General features: G+C 41.4%; 1 protein-coding gene across 1 annotated transcript in view; it reads right to left on the bottom strand.

Annotated features, from left to right (window-relative positions):
• The window catches only part of LOC115163388 (flotillin-2), a 47,019-nt gene that overhangs the window by 5,126 nt on the left and 16,280 nt on the right, over positions 1 to 25,613 (bottom strand). The window contains exons 5-9 of the mRNA XM_029715216.1: positions 7,012 to 7,130; positions 4,459 to 4,572; positions 4,177 to 4,296; positions 3,629 to 3,843; positions 3,098 to 3,281 (exon numbers count right to left, since the gene is read on the bottom strand). Of these exons, the coding sequence (XP_029571076.1) occupies positions 3,098 to 3,281; positions 3,629 to 3,843; positions 4,177 to 4,296; positions 4,459 to 4,572; positions 7,012 to 7,130 (752 nt within the window). The remainder of the gene's footprint in view (positions 1 to 3,097; positions 3,282 to 3,628; positions 3,844 to 4,176; positions 4,297 to 4,458; positions 4,573 to 7,011; positions 7,131 to 25,613) is intronic.

Raw genomic sequence — 25,613 nt, 5'->3', positions numbered from 1 at the left:
CTGCATTAAGGTTACCGGCCACTTGGAGCGCCGTTTCTGGATAAGCATTTTCTTGTTTGCTTATGGCCTTATACAGCTCGTTGAGTGCGGTCTTAGTGCCAGCATCGGTTTGTGGTGGTAAATAGACGGCAACGAATAATACAGATGAGAACTCTCTTGGTAGATAGTGTGGTCTACAGCTTATCATAAGGTACCCTACCTCAGGCGAGCAATACCTTGAGACTTCTTTAATATTAGACACCAGTTGTTATCGCACACCAGTTGTTTTTGACAAATAGACACACACCCCCGACCCTAGTCTTACCAGGCGTAGCTTCTCTGTCCTGCCGATACATGGAAAATCCCGCCAGCTTTATCCATGTCGTCGTTCAGCCACAACTCGGTGAAACATAAGATATTACAGTTTTAATGTCCTGTTGGTAGGATAATCTTGATCGTAGATCATCCATTTTGTTTTCCAATGATTGCACGTTGGCCAATAAAACGGATGGCAATGGAGGTTTACTCACTCGCCTATGAATTCTCAGAAGGCAGCCCGATCTCCACCCCCTTTTTCTCTGTCTTTTCTTCACGCAAATGATGGGGATTTGGGGCCGTTCCCGAGAAATCAGTATATCTTTGCGTCGGACTCATTCAAATCTTTGTCCAGTTCGAGGTGAGTAATCACTGTTCTGATTTCCAGAAGTTATTTTTGGTCATAAGAGACGGTAGCAGCAACATTATGTAGAAAATAAGTTTAAAAAAAAAGTTACAAACAATGTGAAAAAAAACGAACAAAATAGCACAGTTGGTTAGGAGCACGTAAAACAGCAGCCATCCCCTCCGGCGCCATTTCAAAAGTCGGCTAGTTTGCAGCGGCTGCAGCAGGTGTTATCAAAAAGGATGTTGCTAATTTGTTAGCTTCTCCCATTTCAATAATAACTTTCAAGAAGAAGTTACGTTTCAAATCATCATCATCTGGTGAGTCGAACTGTGTTTTTTATTGCAGCACACTTGCGGTTAGCCATCCCTTTGAAAATAACGTGTGTGGAACCGCGTTGCATTTAAAGTGGAACTGAAAGCATTTTAGCAACATGAAATCTTATGAAAATTTGTTCATATACACCCCCAGAAAGAATGAAACTTTTTTTATTTTTATGACAAGCGACCACTTAGATATGGTCATTTTCACATTTTCATGAATTCTTAGAATGTTTGGGAATAACGTATACTAAGGCAGTTGTGAAAATTCTATAGTATTATAGAGGCCTTGCATTTGGACAATTAATAGACACTGCAGTAGATAAAACTGAATAAAAACATCTGTCTTGTCCAGAACCGGAGTCTACACAGACCAGTGCGCTATGGCCAACCAGAGCTACTGTAGGCCTTCATATAAACAAGCCATCACAAGGGCCTGCCTTCATTCACTTTGAACTGGACTGTGTGTTTACAGGCAGTTGCAACAGCGCGACTTTAGATCATTAGAACGCATTCACCAAAAGCCACAAAATTCACCTGAATGGATTCTGCAAATATGTAAACACCACAGGAGTCCTCTTACATCTGGGAACTTTACAGTCCTATTGAGTGTTCTTGACTAACTATTACCTTTTTTGCCTACTTTTACTGCCACCTGTCATATCAGTTGTTCTGTGCTCTGGCACACTCAGAACAGAGTGCTCTGAAATCGGAGTAAACAACCAGAGTGAATTTGCCAAATCAAGAGATATGCTAACTGGATAACAGTCATTCAAGTTTTTGCTAGCTAACCAAATGACACCTGCATCTCTAGCTGTGTATAGCCACTGAAAAATTATGAGGGGAAAAAGTCAAGTCACTCCCACTCCTCCAATGGCATAACACCCTCCTAGTCGCTAGCTAGCTAACATTAGGCTCTGTGCTTTTAACTTTCTACATAAATAGATATGTTAGCCTATTAGCCACATTGACTGACTTTTGATCATTGCCCTTGCTAGATTGATTGTATTGACATTCCTAGCCTTAGTTACATTTGTCAGAATGGAGGCAGCAAACAATGTACCAGGCCAGCTGTGATTTACAACCAGATAACAATAGTTTTTGTAGTAACAAGACATGTATTGGTGAATTATATTAACCATGCATTGAACTGCATCCATCTATTCTGCCAACAATGCCTTAATGTACGTCATGGGAAGTTGAGTCAAATATAGCATTTTTAAAACCTCGTATGTAGTTGGTTTTGTAGCATAAAACTGAGAATTTTATATTTTGGACTAATATCATGATTGTCTGTTTTATATCTGCAAAGTAGTTAAAACACACAGTTCCACTTTAAACTTTAGGTCACTGGTTACTTTGTGTGCTAAATGTGAAATGTATTATGCAATGGGAAGTAATAGTTACACATTTCGATTGGGAAATACTTAATGGTATTGTTTTTGTATTCTTATGATTGGGACCTGCTGGCTTATGTCTGAGTTTATGGACTGCTTATCCTTTAACATCATGCTGTGTGTGACTGCTGTCTTTCCATTGGCCCTATGCAATGGTGTAGTGGTGCCTGGAGAAGTGGGTATACTCTAATTTTGCAAAAAAAGTTCCCAAACGGCCCACCCAGTGAAGGAAAGGCACGCTATGTGAAAAATCCAGTTTTTTTTAATGAGTTTTCCTATAGATTTTTCAGAATTTCACTCTCAAAATCACACCTTTTTTTTTTAAATAGAAAAAAAAGACAGTACGCAACAATGCTTAAACCACATCAAGCTTATTGGGTGGGCCTGTCAGGGCCTGGCTCCCCAGTGGGTGGGCCTCTGTCCACCCAGGCCCATCTATGTCTATGATGCAAACAGACACTCACTGTCCGAGACCGAGTCAAGACCAATCTGACAACAAGACAAGACAGAGATACTCAATATATGGTCTTGAGACTGGTCTTGAGTACTACAACACTGGTGTCTACAGTAAATCTACACATTACTACCTCAATATGAATACATCTGTATGAATGTCTCGTCAAGGCAGTCGTGATTTAATCTGATTAAATCTAAACAATTCAAACACACGTGTAGATACACTGCATTTAAAAACATTAAACACAATATGACTTATGTGACTTAATTCCATAGTGTATTACCTTGGGAAGGGCCTCCAGGACCAGAGCAGTCTTGGCTGCCTCTCCATACTTCTGGTAGGCCTCAGCCTTCAGCCTCATCTTCTCAGCCTCAGCCTTCCCTATAGCCTCTATGGAGCAGGCCTCTGCCTCGCCTATCCTCCGGATCTTCTCTGCCTCCGCCTGGGCCGTCAGAACCTTCTTCATCCTGAAAGACACAACACACTCGTATCAGAACAAATTGGAAACAAGATTGAGTTCCGAAACAAACAATTTGTATGTAATTCATATGCTATTATTGTGTAACTACCATTTAACCTGATCACTTAGTAAATACCGGGACATTTTTGCACTGTTAAATGAAGTGCTACCAATCTATATGTGTTGAAGCGTTCCAGACTGATGAGAAAATATTTTTTTTGCGATAGTAGACAATGCACAAAAGTTGAATGGAATCACTAGTGAAGGACATAGTTTGCATGTTACAGCTAGGTAAGCGTATAATGGGAAATAGACTGTGGATATGTTCTGTTATAATATAAAAGGTGTTCCTACTTCTGTCCCTCAGCCAGCTGCTGCATCTTGTATGCCTCTGCCTCGGCAGGCCTCTTCACTATGGCAATGAGCTCCTTCTCTGTGCGGACAATCTCCTTCTCCTCAATGGTGATCTGCTTCTTCCTCTGAACCACCTCAATCTCTATCTCCTCCAGCCTGATCTTCTGCTGTTCTTTAGCTGCCTGCAGCTCATAGGCCAGCTGAGCTTCCGCTTTCTGGAGACACAGGGACAGAGAGAGACATGACCATGACGTCCATGTTGAAGCACACAGACAGAGACAGGATCATGACTTGGCCGTCTATGTTGATAGAGGAGTTTTAATGTTAAGGTTGGCTGGAGGGAGCATTTGGCTGCTTAGGGCTATATTCAATGTTCATTCCAGGCTCTCTGATCACGTAAGATGTCGCATTTACTAAATTACTAACGCCTAATGATAATTTAGACTCGGATGGACCAACATCATAGAATCATTTAGTAGACTGGAATTTCTACCACACTGTACTTATTTAACTGGCATTCAAGAGTGGAGCATGGAGTTCATGCAGACCTTGGTGTTGACTTCTTGGTTGAAAGCAGCCTTCTGCAGTTCAAGTTCTCGTTTGGAGTCGGCCATCTTGGTGTCGGCCAGGAACTTGACATCCATCATCTCCTTCTTGCACTCAGCTTCCTGGCAAGAGAGTGAGAGAGAATAATATACATGAGAGGAAAAGGGGAAATTAATAAAATGAACTTACAAACCTCTCAAATGAAAAGTATGTATATTAATACAGACAAACAGAGCCCCAGAAATAACTGCCCTCTGGAATTAATCAAGTTTATTGAATCTTACTCTTATCCCAGCATCTCTTTCTGCCTCTGCCACACCGATGTCTGCATCCCTCTGAACTGCTGCTGTCTGAGTTTTCCCCAGGGAGCTCAAGTAGTCCAGTTTATCATAGACATCCTACAACACACACGCACGCACGCACGCACGCACGCACACACACACACACACACACACACACACACGCACACACAAGCTCAGATTACAACACACAACCTGAGACACTCGAGGGAACAAAAACGTCAATAAAATGTCCAACAACGTGTGATAACATCTAATTGATTGTAGCCCTTGCAGTGAAGAGCTGATAAGCATCTGCCTCCAACCCTAGGAAGCTTTTTGCTACCTTCTCCTCCCTCCTGAATCCTCCTCCCCCTCCCCCCCCCTCCTCCCTCACTGCGGATGACTTCGTCAACCATTTTGAAAAGAAGGTTGACGACATCCGATCCTCGTTTGCTAAGTCAAGCGACACCGCTGGTCCTGCTCACACTGCCCTACCCTGTGCTTTGACCTCTTTCTCCCCTCTCTCTCCAGATGAAATCTCGCGTCTTGTGACGGCCGGCCGCCCAACAACCTGCCCACTTGACCCTATCCCCTCCTCTCTTCTCCAGACCATTTCCGGAGACCTTCTCCCCTACCTCACCTCGCTCATCAACTCATCCTTGACCGCTGGCTACGTCCCTTCCGTCTTCAAGAGAGCGAGAGTTGCACCCCTTCTGAAAAAACCTACACTCGATCCCTCCGATGTCAACAACTACAGACCAGTATCCCTTCTTTCTTTTCTCTCCAAAACTCTTGAACGTGCCGTCCTTGGCCAGCTCTCCTGCTATCTCTCTCAGAATGACCTTCTTGATCCTAATCAGTCAGGTTTCAAGACTGGGCATTCAACTGAGACTGCTCTTCTCTGTGTCACGGAGGCTCTCCGCACTGCTAAAGCTAACTCTCTCTCCTCTGCTCTCATCCTTCTAGACCTATCTGCTGCCTTTGATACTGTGAACCATCAGATCCTCCTCTCCACCCTCTCCGAGCTGGGCATCTCCGGCGCGGCCCACGCTTGGATTGCGTCCTACCTGACAGGTCGCTCCTACCAGGTGGCGTGGCGAGAAGCTGTCTCCGCACCACGTGCTCTCACCACTGGTGTCCCCCAGGGCTCTGTTCTAGGCCCTCTCCTATTCTCGCTATACACCAAGTCACTTGGCTCTGTCATATCCTCACACGGTCTCTCCTATCATTGCTATGCAGACGACACACAATTAATCTTCTCCTTTCCCCCTTCTGACAACCAGGTGGCGAATCGCATCTCTGCATGTCTGGCAGACATATCAGTGTGGATGACGGATCACCACCTCAAGCTGAACCTCGGCAAGACGGAGCTGCTCTTCCTCCCGGGGAAGGACTGCCCGTTCCATGATCTCGCCATCACGGTTGACAACTCCCTTGTGTCCTCCTCCCAGAGTGCTAAGAACCTTGGCGTGATCCTGGACAACACCCTGTCGTTCTCCACTAACATCAAGGCGGTGACCCGATCCTGTAGGTTCATGCTCTACAACATTCGCAGAGTACGACCCTGCCTCACACAGGAAGCGGCGCAGGTCCTAATCCAGGCACTTGTCATCTCCCGTCTGGATTACTGCAACTCGCTGTTGGCTGGGCTCCCTGCCTGTGCCATCAAACCCCTACAACTCATCCAGAACGCCGCAGCCCGTCTGGTGTTCAACCTTCCCAAGTTCTCTCACGTCACCCCGCTCCTCCGCTCTCTCCACTGGCTTCCAGTTGAAGCTCGCATCCGCTACAAGACCATGGTGCTTGCCTACGGAGCTGTGAGGGGAACGGCACCTCCGTACCTTCAGGCTCTGATCAGGCCCTACACCCAAACAAGGGCACTGCGTTCATCCACCTCTGGCCTGCTCGCCTCCCTACCTCTGAGGAAGCACAGTTCCCGCTCAGCCCAGTCAAAACTGTTCGCCGCTCTGGCACCCCAATGGTGGAACAATCTCCCTCACGATGCCAGGACAGCGGAGTCAATCACCACCTTCCGGAGACACCTGAAACCCCACCTCTTTAAGGAATACCTGGGATAGGATAAAGTAATCCTTCTAACCCCCCCCCCCCTTTAAAGGATTTAGATGCACTATTGTAAAGTGTTTGTTCTACTGGATATTATAGGTGAATGCACCAATTTGTAAGTCGCTCTGGATAAGAGCGTCTGCTAAATGACTTAAATGTAAAATGTAAATGTATAATTAAAAGTGGATCTCATTGATGGGGACTGTGACAGTCTAGTCTAATTCACAGCTATTAGACCTACTTACTACCAGTCCACAATCAATCATAATCAACAACGGTGAAGACTAGTTAATTGGAGTCGCCTCCCAATCAACATCATCCATTAAATTCCATAGGAAAACAAGCACCAATACACATGGAATGCAAAATATATATTTTTTTAAAGTCACACGATAAACACAGCAAAGGCAAAAAAACAACATTCAAAATATAAAAAAAGGTGTGTTTAACTGCCTTTACCTCCACACTTCATGGCACCCTCAACAGACTCACCTTGATAGTGAAGCTGAGGATCTCGATGCCCATCCTGCCCACGTCGGGAGCTGCCACCTCCCTCACCAGCTGGGCAAACTTGTCCCTGTCCTGGTAGATTTGCTCCACTGTCAGTGTGCCTGTGGAGAGGGGAGAGCAGCAGAGCCCGTCAGTGTCTCTACAACACTGGATATAGACCCACTTCACTTACTGACTACTTTATTAAAGCTATCCCACATGGTAGTCAAATAATCACTGAAATTCATGGGTATTTAGAAAGACAAAATGAATTGTTAAAAGCACGGATCTATAAAGTCGTCATCATCATATAGTAAAACATGATAAAAATCTCATAATACAGAACATATGTTTACTTTTCAATAGTGTAGTCTATATATTCTTGGATTTCATGTTTGTGGTTTTAGAAGTTACCAGTGGTGGAAAAAGTATCCAACTGTCATACTTGAGTAAAAGTAAAGATACCTTAATCGAAAAGTAAAAGTCACCCAGTAAAATTCTACTTGAGTAAAAGTCTAAGTATTTGGTTTAAAATATAGTTAAATATCAAAAGTAAAAGTATAAATCATTTCAAATTCCTTAAATTAAGCAAACCGGATGGCACCATTTTTGTTTTTTTCATTTACAGAAAGCCAAGGGCACACTCCAACATTCAGACATCATTTACTAGTGATGGGCATTCCGGCTCTTTTCAGTGAGCCGGCTCGTTCGGCTCGGCTCAGCTCACCAAAAAGAGCTGGCTCTTTTGGCTCCCAAATGGCTCTTTAAAAAAATATATGTTTTGTATTTTTTCAAGTCAAACAGTTTGAGATACTATGACTATGATTGGTGTTAAAACAACTCTAATTAAATGAAATCATACTCTACCTTAACCACAATGTATTTAAAAATGCATTGGTTTGTTATGGAAAAGAATGTTATTAAACATTTGCATTTAAAGTATTTATTTTTATGTATATAAACAAAGTGCATATAAATCTAACCATTCAAAACGAACACAATCTGAACAGTATAATAGAATATTGCACCATATCAAAGAAAAATAAATAACAATTTGCAAAACTGCAGCATCCCACAAATTGAAAATGTAAAAAAGAAGGATGCTATAACACATGTGCATTTAAAGTATACTTTTTTTTAATGTATGTTAACAAAGTGCATATAAATGTAACAAACAGATGCATTGACAATGGCCAGGGTAGAGACGATGGCATCCTTTGACTCAAGAAACCGCTTCAACATATAAAATATTGAATTCCACCTTGTAGTGCAGTCTTGTTTAGGCCTCAGCTCAGGCATCCCCATCTGGCGTTGTGTAGACTTTCGTTTTTCAGCACCTACTGAGCTCCTGTGGAAGTATTCCGCAGTTGCTTTCACTTTGTCCACAGTGGGCTTCATCACCTTCAGAGCATCTCTTACAATCAGGTTGATTGTGTGGGCAAGACATGGATGATGGGTCCATTTTAACGGCTTTGGTTATGTTAGCTGCATTGTCGCTAACAAAACACACCACTTTTCCATCTACTGCCATTCTCTGGCCACTCTCAACAGTTCCTCTGCCAAGTTCTCTGAGGTGTGTCTGTCGCTGAACTCAAAGCAGTCCAGAAGACAAAAAATATTCAATGAAGTGCAAGTAAACGACATGTAAGAAGTGGTTACCCTTGACGTCCAGCAGGCAGTGGTAAGGCAAACTGCAGTAGCTTTTTGGACTCTTTCCCGCACTGAAGCCTGTGTGCTCTCGTACAGTTGTGGAATAAGTGATTTTGAACGAGTTTTCCTGCTTGGAATTGTGTACATTGGATTTAGACTATTGCTATTATTTCTAAAACCTCTGTCCTCCACGATCGAAATGGCTGGAAATCGGTGGCAATAATTTTAGCCAATGCAATATCAATTTGGCCTTGTTTTGCTACGGACATAGACTTTGGCATAAACTGGTCCATAGAAGACTGCGTTGCTGTGGTTCGCGGAGTAGGCCTACTTGACTGAGTGGATACATCTCCACGTGTGGAGGTGCTGGCTCCACCACTATCACTAGCAGGCCCGCTAGTTTCTTGAAGCTCCGCTACAGCTAGCTTCCCAGTTGGGTGCACAGTTCGCATATGCCGGTGTAGGTTGTGCGTAGAACCGGCTGTATATGAGATTTTGTTTTGGCAAATTCTACACTGTGCTCTAACATTGTCTACATTATTAAAATGCATCCAAATGCTACTGTGTTTCCGACTCATTTTCCAGCTGTTGTTTTCACAGCTGTCCTTCCTCTCTGTCCTCGGCTGCCAAGTGTGTGACTGTGAGTGAGTTGGCTCGGCCCTCCCTCACGCATCTTTGGTTCATTGGTTGACACTGCGTGTCTGATTGACAGGAACAACAGGTGAGGCTGTTAGTCGGAGCAGACAGTCAGAACGAATGTGTGCGCTTGAGCATTTAGGCCTATATTATTTTTTCGTTCTTTGAATTACTTAATTCTATTCATTTAAATCTTTTGATTATTCATATCTTAATTTTTTATATATTTCTATAAATAGATTCGGCTTTTCTGATATGCGAGCCAGCTCCCAACATTCACCTACAAGAGCCGGCTCTTAGAGCCAACCCGTTCGCGAATGACCCATCACTATCATTTACAAACGAAGCATGTGTGTTTAGTCCGCCAGATCAGAGGCAGTAGGGATGACCAGGGATGTTCTCTTGATAAGTGCGTGAATTAGACTATTTTCCTGTCCTGCTAAGCATTCAAAATGTAACGAGTACTTTTGGGTGTCAAGGAAAATGGAGTAAAAAGTGAAATATTTTCTTAAGGAATGTAGTGAAGTAAAAGTACAGATACCCCCCAAAAAATGACTTAAGTAAAAATACTTTAAAGTACTACTTAAGTACTTTACCCTTTCATACATTCAGGCTCTCATTACATTTACATTTTGAAAAATTATTTGAATTTAGACAGGCTATATTTAGTACAAAGCTTTAACAGACTGTTTGAAAAGCTACCTATCAGCAATTTGTTGTTGAAAAACTACCCATTAGCAAAAACCATGTGTGTGTTGTTAAGTTCGTGTTTTAAGTATGCCAATATTTCTGATATTACGGTGCTATCACTATGTTATTAGTGTGCCTACGCAGGAGTCTCATTGTTGATTAACCTAGCCTGAGTGCAATGGCAACCATGTATTGTGCTATTTTTTGTGTTAACATTGGTAGCAGAGGATGGCTAATAACGACAACGTGCCACCTCGCGTTGTAATATCCGTTGAGGTCGTATGAAAGTTGGAAAAATGAACTAGGAATCTGGACACGGGTTACTAATCTGGACAAGAAAAAGCAAGCACTTGTGGTGGTATTATCGCTCGAAGGAAGAGCGAGAGATACAGCACTGGAAATATTTGTTGAGGACTTGGAGGATGATGGTATGGGAACTTTCATTAGAGCACTGGATTCTGTGTTTATTAAAGAAGATGCCTACGAGGCATATTCAAACTTTGACAGTGTTACTAGAGACATTTCGGTTGCAATGAAGGACTACATAATTGATTTTGAACAGAGTAAAAAAATGTTACAAAATATTAACAAATCAATACAGGAAGTACATGTGGGAACACAAGTATATATAAATAATATACAAAGGACAATTGGGCTGGGGGTACCATATCACATTACACAAGGACTTTAAGGGACATACATACTTATTATTCTAACAGCTTTTTTGTTAGTAGAGTATTTAATTGTCTTAAAATACAGTTCAATTTCTTTTGTAAGGTAAGAAAATGTGTTTTGTTTGTAAATTTACATTTGTGAATATGAAATTTGGCCAAAAGAATAATGAAATTAATTACATAAAAATGTTTCAGCTTATTTCTATCGTAGGTAAAGAATCCAAGCAGTACATCTCTCCACAATAGTGTAAAATCTTCATAAATGTGTTCAATTATAAATCTACTGATGTCTTGCCACAGTTTTCTTACTTGAATACAATGCCAAAAAAGATGCAACACTGTTACTGGGTGGTCATTACAAAAGGAGCAATTTGAGTTGATGTTTTCCTTAAACTTCTTCATATAGTGGTTGGCAGGATAATATTTATGAATAATTTTAAAGGAAACTTCCTTAATTTTGTTAACAAGTAGGTATGTGTGTGGCAACATCCAAACTTTTTTCCAACATATATTATCAATAAATCCATTCCAATAAGGCATGACATAAGGTATAGATACATCCTGCTGAAACAAGGTTCGTATCGCTCTGTTGTTGAATGGACCAAAAGAGAAACAAATCTTTCCTACTGATGAGTCAACAGGGTTAATGGAAGGTAGGTTCTGAGGGTCAGGTCTTGACACGTTCCTGAATAATAAAGCAACACCTGAGGGAATGGCATCTAAAACAATTGCAAAATCTTTAGGTGTTACAGGGACCTTGTAAAGTGATAAGAATTCCTTATAACTGAGTAAAATACCCTCTGCATTTACAAATTGGCTCACCAATAGGATATTATTTCGGAACCAATATTCTAAAAACAATTTATTCCATATATAATATCTGTGTGGAGAAAAATTATGCTTATAAATTAAGGACCATGACAAGAAAACCTGCTGTTGAAAAGCAGAACGTTTCACTGGAAATTTGTCAATATTATAATTGCAAACCAACATGAAGTTAAGGCCAGCAAAAGTAGAAGACATGATGAGGAATAAAATTCCACATAGAAGTGGGTCTTCTTAGGAATTGTTTTATCCAATTGATCTTAAAAGTATTATTTAAGGTAGTAAAGTCCAGAAAATTCAGCCCATTATTCTCATAAGTATTCATTACAACAGTTTTCCTAATGTAATGGGTACGTTTTCTCCACAAAAAGTTGAAAAGCATCTGGTCTATCCCCTTGCTTATTTTACTGTCAAGATATAAAGATAAAGCGCCATATGTTAGTCTAGAGATACCTTCAGCCTTGGTTATTAGGACTCCTTCCTTTTAAAGATAAGTCCCTTTGTAGCAATTGATTTAGCTTCTTCTGGGGTTTTTTAATAAGAGGGTTACAATTTAGTAAGCCTCTAGACTTCTGATCCTTTGTAATGGTTATGCCTAAATATGTAAGTTCTTCTTTTACTGGAATACCATAATATGAAGGTGTCACACAATCTTTGACAGCCATGAGCTCACATTTATTAATGTTAAGATATAGACCAGATGCTTTGGAAAAGGATTGCATCACATTGATCGATATGGGAATTTAGTTAGCATCTTTCAGAAAAAGTGTAGTATCGTCAGCCAGTTTGCTTATAATAATTTATTTACCAGCTATGGAAATACCTTGTACAGGAATATTATTTAAATAATTTGTAAGAAGTTGGGTGATTAATAAAAACAGGTACGGCGAGATAGGACAACCTTGCCTAATTCCTCTCTTTAACTAAAATCTAGGTGAGGTGCCATATTTCAATTTGATAGAGCTGTTACCATTTGTATAGAGTCATAATAGCCTTACAGAAAAAATCCCCAAAGCCAAGTCTCTCAAGGGAGTGGAAGAGGAACTGATGCTCTACTGTGTCAAATGCTTTATAAAAATCGAAAAATAAAAAATGAAGCTATCCTCGGTTATTAGGTCTGAGTAGTCAAGTATGTCTAATACTAGACTAATACTAGAATTGTTAGAAATATGTCTGTTCCTCATAAAGCCAGACTGTGTTTCATCAATGATTGCATCCAGGACTTCTTTAATTATTTTTGCAAGTAGAAAGGCTAATATCTTATAGTCATTATTAAGAAGACAAATTGGACACCAGTTATCGATGAGCAGCACTTCTTTTTTAGGCTTAGGTATCAGTGTCATTAACTCCTGACTCATTGTAGGAGGGAGAACATTGTTTTTAATACTCTCTAAACTCTAAAAAAAAACTTCAAATAGGAAGGGAGCTACTTATTCAGAAAATAATTTGTAAAATTCTGATGTAATTCCATCAACACCTGGTGATTTATTGTTCTTTAGATGTTTTATAGACTGTATAATCTCTTCAACTTTGATGGGTTCATCTGTAACGGGCGTCGTAAGGATTGGACCAAGGTGCAGCGGGAACGTGTATACTCATCTTCTTTATTAAATCAAAAGAAGGAAAAACAAACAAATCACGTATACAAAACAACGAACAACACTAAACAGTTCTGTCAGGTGCACAGACACGAAACAGGAAACAACTACCCACAAATCCCATTACAAAAACACCCCTATACATAGGACCTTCAATCAGAGGCAACGAGGAACAGCTGCCTCCAATTGAAGGTCAATCCAATGAACTAAACAGTGTATTTCTATGTTCAGTCTAGTCTAACATAGAACATAGACCAAAAATCCCCGGAACACATAAAACAAACACCCCTCTTACATAAGTACATAGCCCAACAAACCCCGAACCACGTAAAACAAACACCCCCTGACACCCCCTGACCAAACTACAATAACAAATAACCCCTTTACTGGTCAGGACGTGACATCATCACACTGTTTAGATTCTATATCACTGATAGAGTGAACATTATTCAGTGAGTCAAAAAACATATCTGTGGATTCCTGACAGTACATAGAGCTATACAATTTTCTGTAAAAATTGCTACAGTATTTAGCGATTCATTTTTGGTCATCTGTAATAACACCATCAATGTTTAACTTATGGATAGTGTTATTTGTAGAGTGAAATTTCTCAAGTCTAAAGAAATAGGATGAATTCTGTTCTCCCTCCTCAATCCATTTTTTCCTAGATCTAATAAAGGCTCCTCCTGCTTTTAATCTATATATACTGCTCAAAAAAATAAAGGGAACACTTAAACAACACATCCTAGATCTGAATGAAAGAAATAATCTTATTAAATACTTTTTTCTTTACATAGTTGAATGTGCTGACAACAAAATCACACAAAAATAATCAATGGAAATCCAATTTATCAACCCATGGAGGTCTGGATTTGGAGTCACAATCAAAATTAAAGTGGAAAACCACACTACAGGCTGATCCAACTTTGATGTAATGTCCTTAAAACAAGTCAACATGAGGCTCAGTAGTGTGTGTGGCCTCCACGTGCCTGTATGACCTCCCTACAACGCCTGGGCGTGCTCCTGATGAGGTGGCGGATGGTCTCCTGAGGGATCTCCTCCCAGACCTGGACTAAAGCATCCGCCAACTCCTGGACAGTCTGTGGTGCAATGTGGCATTGGTGGATGGAGCGAGACATGATGTCCCAGATGTGCTCAATTGGATTCAGGTCTATGGAACGGGCGGGCCAGTCCATAGCATCAATGCCTTCCTCTTGCAGGAACTGCTGACACACTCCAGCCACATGAGGTCTAGCATTGGAGGAACCCAGGGCCAACCGCACCAGCATATGGTCTCACAAGGGGTCTGAGGATCTCATCTCGGTACCTAATGGCAGCCAGGCTACCTCTGGCGAGCACATGGAGGGCTGTGCGGCCCCCCAAAGAAATGCCACCCCACACCATGACTGACCCACCACCAAACCGGTCATGCTGGAGGATGTTGCAGGCAGCAGAACGTTCTCCACGGCGTCTCCAGACTCTGTCACGTCTGTCACGTGCTCAGTGTGAACCTGCTTTCATCTGTGAAGAGCACAGGGCGCCAGTGGCGAATTTGCCAATCTTGGTGTTTTCTGGCAAATGCCAAACGTCCTGCACGGTATTGGGCTGTAAGCACAACCCCCACCTGTGGACGTCGGGCCCTCATACCACCCTCATGGAGTCTGTTTCTGACCGTTTGAGCAGACACATGCACATTTGTGGCCTGCTGGAGGTCATTTTGCAGGGCTCTGGCAGTGCTTCTCCTGCTCCTCCTTGCAAAAAGGTGGAGGTAGCGGTCCTGCTGCTGGGTTGTTGCCCTCCTACCGCCTCCTCCACGTCTCCTGATGTACTGGCCTGTCTCCTGGTAGCGCCTCCATGCTCTGGACACTACGCTGACAGACACAGCAAACCTTCTTGGCATAGCTCGCATTGATGTGCCATCCTGGATGAGCTGCACTACCTGAGCCACTTGTGTGGGTTGTAGACTCCGTCTCATGCTACCACTAGAGTGAAAGCACCGCCAGCATTCAAAAGTGACCAAAACATCAGCCAGGAAGCATAGGAACTGAGAAGTGGTCTGTGGTCCCCACCTGCAGAACCACTCCTTTATTGGGGGTGTCTTGCTAATTGCCTATAATTTCCACCTGTTGTCTATTCCATTTGCACAACAGCATGTGAAATGTATTGTCAATCAGTGTTGCTTCCTAAGTGGACAGTTTGATTTCACAGAAGTGTGATTGACTTGGAGTTACATTGTGTTGTTCAAGTGTTCCCTTTATTTTTTTGAGCAGTGTATATTATCCAGTTTATTTTGTAACTCAATCAGTTCCATCTTCTCCTCTCCCGAGAGGCCGGCTGGGGACCTCTGAGAAAGGGAAGTTATCTTAATGATCACCTTTTCCTCCTCAACTCTTCTGGTCTTAGCAAGATTACTACCATATTTTCTAAGGTATTTGGACACCTCAAATTTAAAGAGCTCCCAGTTCTTGCAATAAGATTTTTCTTCACAAGCCCTTTCCCAAAAGTGTGAAAGTAGATCTTTAACCTCAAACTTAACTATATCATTATTTAATAAATGAGCTATTTAGCTTCCAGTAGGATGCTCTACCAAGGTTAGTATCAGGGGTAAATATTTTGATATCAATGTAAATGGCCCTATGGTCTGTGAGGGGAGTAGTACAAATATTTGTAGTAACACACTCACTATCAATACATTTGGATATAAGCCAAAAATCTATTCTGGATTGTCTGGAACCTGTTTTGTTACTCCAAGTGAACGATCTGTCGGCAGGAAACCTCTCTCTCCATATAGCAGTAAGATCAAACCTTTCCATAAAAAGTATTAAACCCAAATTCTGATTGGTTGGCCTACCTGGGGGCCATCTATCAGTTGAATTGTCTATAGTAATATATTGTCTATAGTAATGTTAAATTCCCCTCCTATTGTCACGCCCTGACCATGGAGAGCCTTTGGTTCTCCATGATGTTTAGGTCAGAGCGTGACTAGGGGGGTGTTCTAGTCATTTTCTTTCTATGTTTTGGGATTGAGTATGGTTCCCAATTAGAGGCAGCTGATTATCGTTGTCTCTAATTGGGGATCATACTTATTAAGGGTTCCCTGTTCTCACCTGCTTTGTGGGATATTGCTTTTGAGTTAGTGCATGTTGCACCTCAGTACTGCACGGTCATTGTTTGTTTCTTGGTTTGTTTTAAGTTTCACTAAAAATAAAGATGTAGAACTCCAATCACGCTGCGCCTTGGTCCGTCTCTCCACACGGTCGTGACACCTATCAATAATAACGAATTCGGAAATGTAGATATACTTAATTGGTTATGTTTCTCTATAGATTCAAGCAACTCATCATTCTCATGTATGGTGTTGTACCCGTAGAAGTTTACAGTAATGAGCGTAATGTCATTGTAACTGATCACAAGACAAATAAAGTGACTAAAGGGTCACATTCCAAGTGTAGAATATTACCACCAAAGGTATTTTTCATTGTAGTGACACCAGCGGAGCGTTCAGATCCATGGGAAAGCCAAATATCGTTGCCCCACTGTGGCCTCCAGAAGTTGGCATCAGCCGAAATTGAGTGAGACTCTTGAAAAAAGCTAAATTCTGTTCAAAATTGTTTAGCAAATAAAAATAAGGCCTTTTGCGTCACATTGTTTCATAACCCCCTAGCATTAAGATAAACTATAGACAAAGACAAAACAACAAGTGTAAACTGTAGTAGGATGAGTCAAAAACGTAGGAGCAGTGAACGTAAGTGATAAGGAACCGAGATCTGCACTATTTAAGCCAACTTAAAGTGAAAATAGCTTATTCCATAAACTCTTGAGCTAGCTGTTATCTGGCTATTGAAATTTAACTCAACTGAAAATTACGTTCAAGACCAAACCAAGGGTTATTTGTAGTAAGAGAGACTAACAACCCTCTTTAGTGTAATCAGGAACTATTCTGAGAAATAAAATACCAAATAATAATTTAAATAAAAGGGTACCTACTATTTTAAGTGCATATGAAAACTGATCATAAAACAATTGAATATTTTTATTTTTTTTACATATACATGTTCCTAAGACTTTTTTCACTTGGAAATAAGTATTAATAACTAAATAGAACAATAATTGTGTAAAGTCAGAGCAGACCTGTATGCCCTTTAAAAAAACAGTATCTTAGTTACTGTATACATAAAAAATAAATAACTTTGTCTTCTTCGTAAGTTTGAAAAAAAAAAAAAAAGGCCTTCTGGTCATACAAGAACAAACTAATAAATTGAAGTACCTGAGTATTCCGAAAAACAGTCACCTGATGCTTGTTAGGTAAAGTTAAACAATACAAGGAAAATGAGAATACCATGGTCAAAACCATCAATCTGTTCCTTCTGGTGAGATTTTAGGGAGGAATACGGATTTCTGAACCGTTGATGAAGCCTCGTCCTCCGATGAAGTAAGCAGCCTTTCCCTCATTTCGTGCTTTCTTGATCGTTGGCCACAACTTGTTCCTTTCTATGTCCTCCGGGCTGAGATGCTCTGCGAAACGCATACCATGGCTCTGAAGGAAGGCGTTCATCCTAGCAGCTTTCCAGACAGCATCCCTGTAGAATCTGGCAGTGAAGAGGATGATGATACTCCTTGGTCTTGAATCGTTTTGCTGTTGCTTCTTGCCGAGGCGATGCACAACGTCGATGGTATCACCAACTTTATTCTTCCCTGCAGGCATAACTTCTTGGCAGATGCAGATAGCCTCTCCTCGCACATCCTCATTCTCCACCTCTGGCACGCCGTAGTCTCAGGTTCCATCTTCTTGTGTATTGTTCCAGATCAGTGAGACGTCTATGCTGCCCTCCCAAGCAAAAAGGCAGTAACTGCTCATAGAGTGGAACTGAGAAAAATGGCTTCAAACTTTTTTAATTGCCCAGCCAAATGAATTCTAGGGTGATTATTGGAGATGTAATGATCTGTTGCCTTACTATGAGTACATTTTTTATTAACGTTGACCCTGACCTCTGACCCTTAAACAGCAGACCCTTAAACAGCAGTTACTGCCGTCTTCCTTGGCATGATACGTTATAAACTGCAGGGTAATACCAAAGCAAAGAGCAGTATCTGCCATTTTCATTTGTTAGTTTACTTCTCATTTTTGCTATTAATACAAGAGCAGTGTAATTACTGACAGTGTAACTAAGATACCAGTTGCATTTACATAGATGTAGGTTCTGCATCCGTCACATTACATACTGTGTTTGACAAGTAGCCCATGTCTTGTTATAAGAATAAATGTGAAAAGCAGCACTGCAATTGTTTGAATTACATGAAATGATTACCTGTCTTGTAATATATAATGATGGAACATGATAGAAGTATGATGTAGGGTAATACAAATGATAAAATATGACCATGAGTTTCCTAATAAATAAAACATATTTTTTCAAATTACACTTTTGAATGAATAAATAACAGCTTCAAGAATACATTTTAAACATATTTACATTTTCATATTCATAAGAGGACCCAAATGACATTTAGCTTCAATTGATAAAATGCTTATTTCATTTAAGTTTAAAACTTATTCAGTGCTCTTCCATATATCTCTCCTCATCCTCAGCAATGCTGTTCACAGCCAAGGCATTCCAGAACTGCCTTCGATTTGACAGCATCAGAGGACACAGCTTGGTGATTATGTCCATCTTCTTGGACTCCATGTGTACGTAGCGTCGAGGGTGTCTCTAGAGTGACTTTCTTCATGATGAAGTCAAGCTCTGAAGTCCTTTTCTTCATGGGAGACTTTGTAGAAGAGGCTCCTTGATCCACGCCTCAACTGGATCTCAGCCATCTCTGGTGCTGCTGCCTTCTTCAGCTTGACGATGGAATTGCCAGCTTTCCCTGCCAGGATATTTTTATTTTTCATTTCGACCACCACCTTGCCTACATTGGAAGTAGCGACCACATGGAGGAAGTCCCCGAAGTCGTACACCACACCTCCAGGTCGAGCTTTCATTTCCTGTTCCACACTATGGTGGAAACGGTCTGCACTCATGAAGGTGTGTCCTGACTCGAAGAACTTGAGGGTGATGTCCTCCAAAGTTGAGTCAGCATTGACACTCACCAGTGATGTTAGGAGGCACCAGTTTTTGTTTTGAGAAGTACAGTTATCCACCCAATACACTGCATGCTTGACATCTCTCTCCCTCTCCAGTGCTGTTACGTAAGATGAAGTAATCTCCTCTGCCTTCCGACCATCTGTTCCTTCATGCCATACCACTGAGATTGTTTTCTTCTTCTGTTGAGACTTCTTTCCAATGGTGGCAAATATAGTGGCTGATTTGGGGATGGAAGGACTCAATGTGTTGCAGGATTGGATTCATGTTCAATTTGCTCGCTGAAGCTTTCTTTCCCCTCTGATCCTTTGGTGGAATCAGTTTGGTGGTGATTGACTTGCCCATCATCGTGACAATCAGCCTGTCATTTTTGGGGTGGTAGCCCAATGTTGTCAGAAAAAAACACTTTGCACACCTGTTGTGCAAAACCGCTCTGGTTTGGAAGATGGTACAGAAACGACCTGCTGCGTCAACTGTCAGCACCAACAGTGATATTTTTCTTAGATTGCTGTGCCACCATGTGGAAGATCCATGTCCTCTTCTCCTTATACTTCATCTTCCCAATACTTTTCCCATATTTCCTTTCGCCTACCCTCCGAAATATTCTGAGTACATTGCCTCTTGCATTTGGGACCACATGGCTTACCCATTGGTGGAATCTTGGATTTCTAGTTTGATAGGCTTAAGGTGGATGATAATCTTCATCATCGGTAATTGATTTCTCATCTGATAGACTGATGTCTAAGGAGTCAGAGACCACCCACTAGTTCTCTATTTCTTCAAATAGTGTTGACACTGACTTCAGTTAAAGGGGGTAGATCAGGAATCTTTGTTGGAATGTGGCCCTCAAACTCAACTGAAATAAATAGAGCAAATAAATCAGGGACATGCATCCTAATGATTCTATTCTGTCATGGATAATTAATACTGACATTTTGTGGTGTGCAAACATTTGATCATAATCCTTTTCAGGTATTCTATAATATAGGATATATTATCAATATTGATTTTATCTTGTGCAAACAATTTTCCCTGTCATAACTCAGTTCATCTATTAATTTCATACCTGCTCCGAAAAAGGCTCTTAAATTTTCATTTTTATTTACAAATACAAAACAATTCCATGGATGGACATTGACAGGAATAAAACCTAGTATTTACGTGGTTGTACTGTACTAATGCACCCTCACGTGGCAACTTTGATCCGCATAGATACTAATCATCTAGACCACAGGGATTGGTGGAAGTCATGCAAAAAACTGTTTTTTCTGCATTCATGTAATGAAGCAGACACATTGAGCACACATTTGGCATGTCAAAGCTTGTTGTACCAATTACATACGCCACCAACAAAGATGATGGATACAATTTGAGATGAACTTTCCTGACCGGGACAGTCACGCATTACTGGAATATAAAAGAAAACCAGAAACCCTGAACATGCGAGTAGATATATTATTAATGAGCTAGCAATGCTGTGTGTGCTCATCCTGAAAACGAGTGTGCATGGCTTTTGACAATTCAGTATGGGGTGCACGTCCAACTGACTGTCAGCTGGCTATAGATCGTGTGTGTGGTGTAACGTTACGGATTGCTTCATGCTAATGCTAACTAGGTTGGTTTTGATGTTTTGGTAGGGGCGTGTCAGTTTTAGCTAGGTGGCTGTCACTGGCTAGAAATAGTGTATATGGTGTACTGATTCAAAGAAACCATCAGATGAAATTTCAGAATATAATTAATTATATGGCTAATAGATTGAAGTTAGTATCAATTGCAGATATCTTATGAGAGCAGGTAGCATTGTTCATCTATGCTCGCTAGCTAGCTTAGCTTGCTAATTAATTTGGATCTCAGATCTACTTAGCTAGCAAGTTCTTACCAGTGTCTGGATGTCAGCGTTTCAGAGCAAGTTCAACCATCATTTTCCCCCGTGAATGCTGTGCCATGGTGTTGTATCCCTAGATTAGCAATGTATGTGTTTGTAGCTGTCAGTCAGTGATGCAATCGAACCTGTATGACACTATCAGAATATAATGATATGATACCAAGGTAAAACACAGTAACTGCAGCCAAGGGCAGGTTGAAACCAAGCTAAAAGGCAGTAAGTTCAGTTATTGCCATTTACCTTGGTTTCACAGTAACTTTTTGCAGTTACTGCTAATACGACCCCCATTTTCTCCAAAACACAATAGAGGCAGGACAGTTGTCCACATGATTAAGCATGCATTTAATGTATGAAAAATGACATTAACTCATTTTTGACCAAATGAGCAGTTACTGCCTTTTTGCTTGGGAGGGCAGTATGGTAGACATTGTTATTATTTTCCACCTTTTCCACATCCTTTATTTCACCACATGCACACTCCAGTCTTTTTCAAGCCTTCAATAACCATGGTGTTCGCGCCTACCATTTTCTCAATGGCGTCAGACCTGGAGTTGATGAGTAAGGAGAGGGTAGCCACGATGTCAGAGTTTATGTTGGGTTTTTTGGAGGGTGGAGGTTTGCATGGAGTAACCAGTAAAGAGGGGAATTCGTCATCTTCAACAGCATTCGAAAGCATGATATTATCCATAGGGCAAGCGTAGTTATGGCAGTTGTCTATAAGCATGTTTCTCTCTTGTTGATTAGCAATAGAACGGCTAGCTTCTTCCTTTCTTTTTTTGTCACGACTTCGCATGGACATGCCGAAATAAATTATCAAATTCTTATTCCAGTCACAAGAAAGTTCTTATATCTTGAAGAAATAAAAACAGTAATAGTAATGACTGTAAACTTGTTTTTTTCCCACAATCTTTCTGAACTTTGGTGCGGAGCTCGGTAAAAAAAAAAACGTCTGTTCAAGCCGCCATCTTGGCCTTCCCCCTCCGGGAGATGGTTCTCCCAGATGCAGTGTTAGTTTTCAAGTTGCAAGATACTGCCTGTCTGGATGGTAAGGAGAAACAGCTGGCTTTGACTGCTTCTACTGTGCTGACTTTTGCGTCAATGAAGTTGGCACTAAAAATAATTTTGGGTGAAAAGACGTCTGTGACGCCAATAACAGATGGAATGCAAGTGAGTGAAGCAGCATATTACACTGATCAGCAGAGAAAAGGCGCCAAAAAGTCACTTTCAAGACAACCTGACGAGGGCGCCATTGACCGGCACAAATCCACTGGACAGATGGAAGGAGATCAAAATGTGCTATTTGTCAAAGCACTTACCATTGGGTTAATGACTGTCATAAAAATGAACAAGTTAAACTAACAGAGGAAAAAGTAAACAGAGATAGAGCAGTGTAACATTACACTGTTTTCAAACCAATCTGCTTCTGATACTGAGATCTTTATAGTTGAATCCTTAGGATCCGCTGTGATTGATACTGCATGTACACGCACAGTGTGTGGTGCAAAATGGCTTGACAGCTATGTCAGTGAACTAAATATAAAAGTACACAATATGATTGACACACCAAGCAACAGAGTTTCAAATTTGGAGATGGGAGAATTGTCCATTCTACCAAAAGTTAAGATACCAGCAAAAATTGGTCAGATTAAGTGTCACATTGAAACAGAGGTGGTCACTACAGATATCCCCTTACTATTAAGCAAAGCTGACCTCAAGAAGGCAGAGGCTGTACTAGACATAAACAATGACAAGGCAGTAATGTTTAAACAACCAGTGACCCTTGAACTTACTACCTCAGGCCACTATTGTGTAAACATTTTAGACAAAGACATCACAGAGTCCATGTAAAAATGAGATTGTGTTCATGTTCTCTGTGAGTGTCAAAGGGAAAACACCAAGTATTGTTAAACAGTTTGGACATGCTACAGTTGACAGACTTCAAAAATTACTCAGCAGTTTCTGGGAATAATGAGAGCATTTCCATTCTACAGCAGATAGTTAACAGTTGTGAGACATGCCAGAAATACAGCAAAGCTAAGCCCAGACCAGCTGTTGGTTTGCCACTGGCTTCCAAGTACAGTTGTGACCAAAAGTTTTGAGAATGACACAAATATTAATTTTCACAAAGTCTGCTGCCTCAGTGTCTTTAGATATTTTTGTCAAATGTTACTATGGAATACTGAAGTATAATTACAAGCATTTCATAAGTGTCAAAAGCTTTTATTGACAATTACATGAAGTTGATGCAAAGAGTCAATATTTGCAGTGTTGACCCTTCTTTTTCAAGACCTCTGCAATCCGCCCTGGCATGCTGTCAATTAACTTCTGGGCCACATCCTGACTGATGGCAGCCCATTCTTGCATAATCAATGCTTGGAGTTTGTCAGAATTGACAGGTTTTTGTTTGTCCACCCGCCTCTTGAGGATTGACCACAAGTTCTCAATGGGATTAAGGTCTGGGGAGTTTCCTGGCCATGGACCCAAAATATCGATGTTTTGTTCCCCGAGCCACTTAGTTATCACTTTTGCCGCAAGGTGCGCCATCATGCTGGAAAAGGCATTGTTCGTCACCAAACTGTTCCTGAATGGTTGGGAGAAGTTGCTCTCGGAGGATGTGTTGGTGCCATTCTTTATTCATGGCTGTGTTCTTAGGCAAAATTGTGAGTGAGCCCACTCCCTTGGCTGAGAAGCAACCCCACACATGAATGGTCTCAGGATGCTTTACTGTTGGCATGACACAGGACTGATGGTAGCGCTCACCATGTCTTCTCCGGACAAGCTTTTTTCCGGACGCCCCAAACAATCAGAAAGGGGATTCAGAGAAAATGACTTTACCCCAGTCCTCAGCAGTCCAATCCCTGTACCTTTTGCAGAATATCAGTCTGTCCATTATGTTTTTCCTGGAGAGAAGTGGCTTCTTTGCTGCTCTTCTTGACACCAGGCCATCCTCCAAAACTCTTCGCCTCACTGTGCGTGCAGATGCACTCACACCTGCCTGCTGCCATTCCTGAGCAAGCTCTGAACTGGTGGTGCCCCGATCCCGCAGCTGAATCAACTTTAGGAGACGGTCCTGGCGTTTGCTGGACTTTCTTGGGCGCCCTGAAGCCTTCTTCACAACAATTGAAGCGCTCTCCTTGAAGTTCTTGATGATCTGATAAATGGTTGATTTAGGTGCAATCTTACTGGCAGCAATATCCTTGCCTGTGAAGCCCTTTTTGTGAAAAGCAATGATGACGACACGTGTTTCCTTGCAGGTAACCATGGATGACAGAGGAAGAACAATGATTCCAAGCACCACCCTCCTTTTGAAGCTTCCAGTCCGTTATTCAAACTCAAATCAGCATGACAGTGATCTCCAGCCTTTTCCTCGTCAACACTCACACCTGTGTTAACGAGAGAAGAATCCCTGACATAATGTCAGCTGGTCCTTTTGTGGCAGGGCTGAAATGTAGTGGAAATGTTTTTTGTGATTCAGTTAAGTTGCATGGCAAAGAAGGACTTTGCAATTAATTGCAATTCATCTGATCACTCTTCATAACGTTCTGGAGTATATGCAAATTGCCATCATACAAACTGAGGCAGAAGACTGAAAATTAATAATTGTGTCATTCTCAAAACTTTTGGCCATGACTGTACAATGAAACAGTGGCTGTAGATCTACATGAGCTAGGACCAAGTGTGTGGTATCTTCACATAATCAACCACTTCACACGTTTCAGTGCTGGAAGCATTGTGAATACAAAGAAACCCAGTGAAATCATCAAGCACTTCATTCATTCCTGGATAAGTGTGCATGGCCCACCCCAGAAATTGTAAAGTGACAATGGAGGATAATTCAATAATAATGAAATAAGAGAAATGGCTCAGAAATTCCACATGGAAGTAAAGACAACTGCTGCATACAGTTCATGGAGCAATGGACTTCTGGAGCGACAATCAAACACTCAGAGATTATGCTGAAAGTGAAGCAAGACAATGGATGTGACTGGAAAACAGCCCTAGATTGACCTTTGATGGCAAAAAACTCAATGCAATGTTCATAGTTACAGCCCATACCAACTAGTGTTCGGGCAGAACCCTAATCTTCCCTCTGTACTGGTTGACAAGCCACCAGCACTAGAAGAGACCAGTGTGAGTGCATGGGTGGGACAGCACCTTTCAACACTACATGCAGCAAGAAAAGCTTTCACTGAAGCAGTGTTCAGAGAGAATTCGCAGGGCTCAGCATAAACAGCTTCGACCCACCGTTGAGAAGTGCCAGACTGGAAACAAAGTGTACTACAAACGAGTTGACAGTCAAGAGTGGAAAGGACCGGGAGTAGTCATTGACCAAGATGGTGTCGTGATATTTGTGAGGCACGGAGGCACCACTGTCAGGGTACATCACTCAAGATTGCGGAAAGTAAATGATCAACAAGATGGAGGGGCTGTTGTTGAGAATCAGTCTCCTAATGACAAAAAGGACACATTAACAGACACAAGCCTACCAGATGTCGCATCCAAGGATATGGACACTGAAACAGGAAATGGAGCAGAGACCTTCAACCATGGCACATTTAATACT

The sequence above is a fragment of the Salmo trutta genome, chromosome 26, assembly GCF_901001165.1.
Source record: "Salmo trutta chromosome 26, fSalTru1.1, whole genome shotgun sequence".
NCBI classification, from domain to species: Eukaryota; Metazoa; Chordata; class Actinopteri; order Salmoniformes; family Salmonidae; genus Salmo; species Salmo trutta.
The sequence above is the reverse complement of the archived record's forward strand: the minus strand, read 5'-3'. Positions and strand labels throughout refer to the sequence as shown.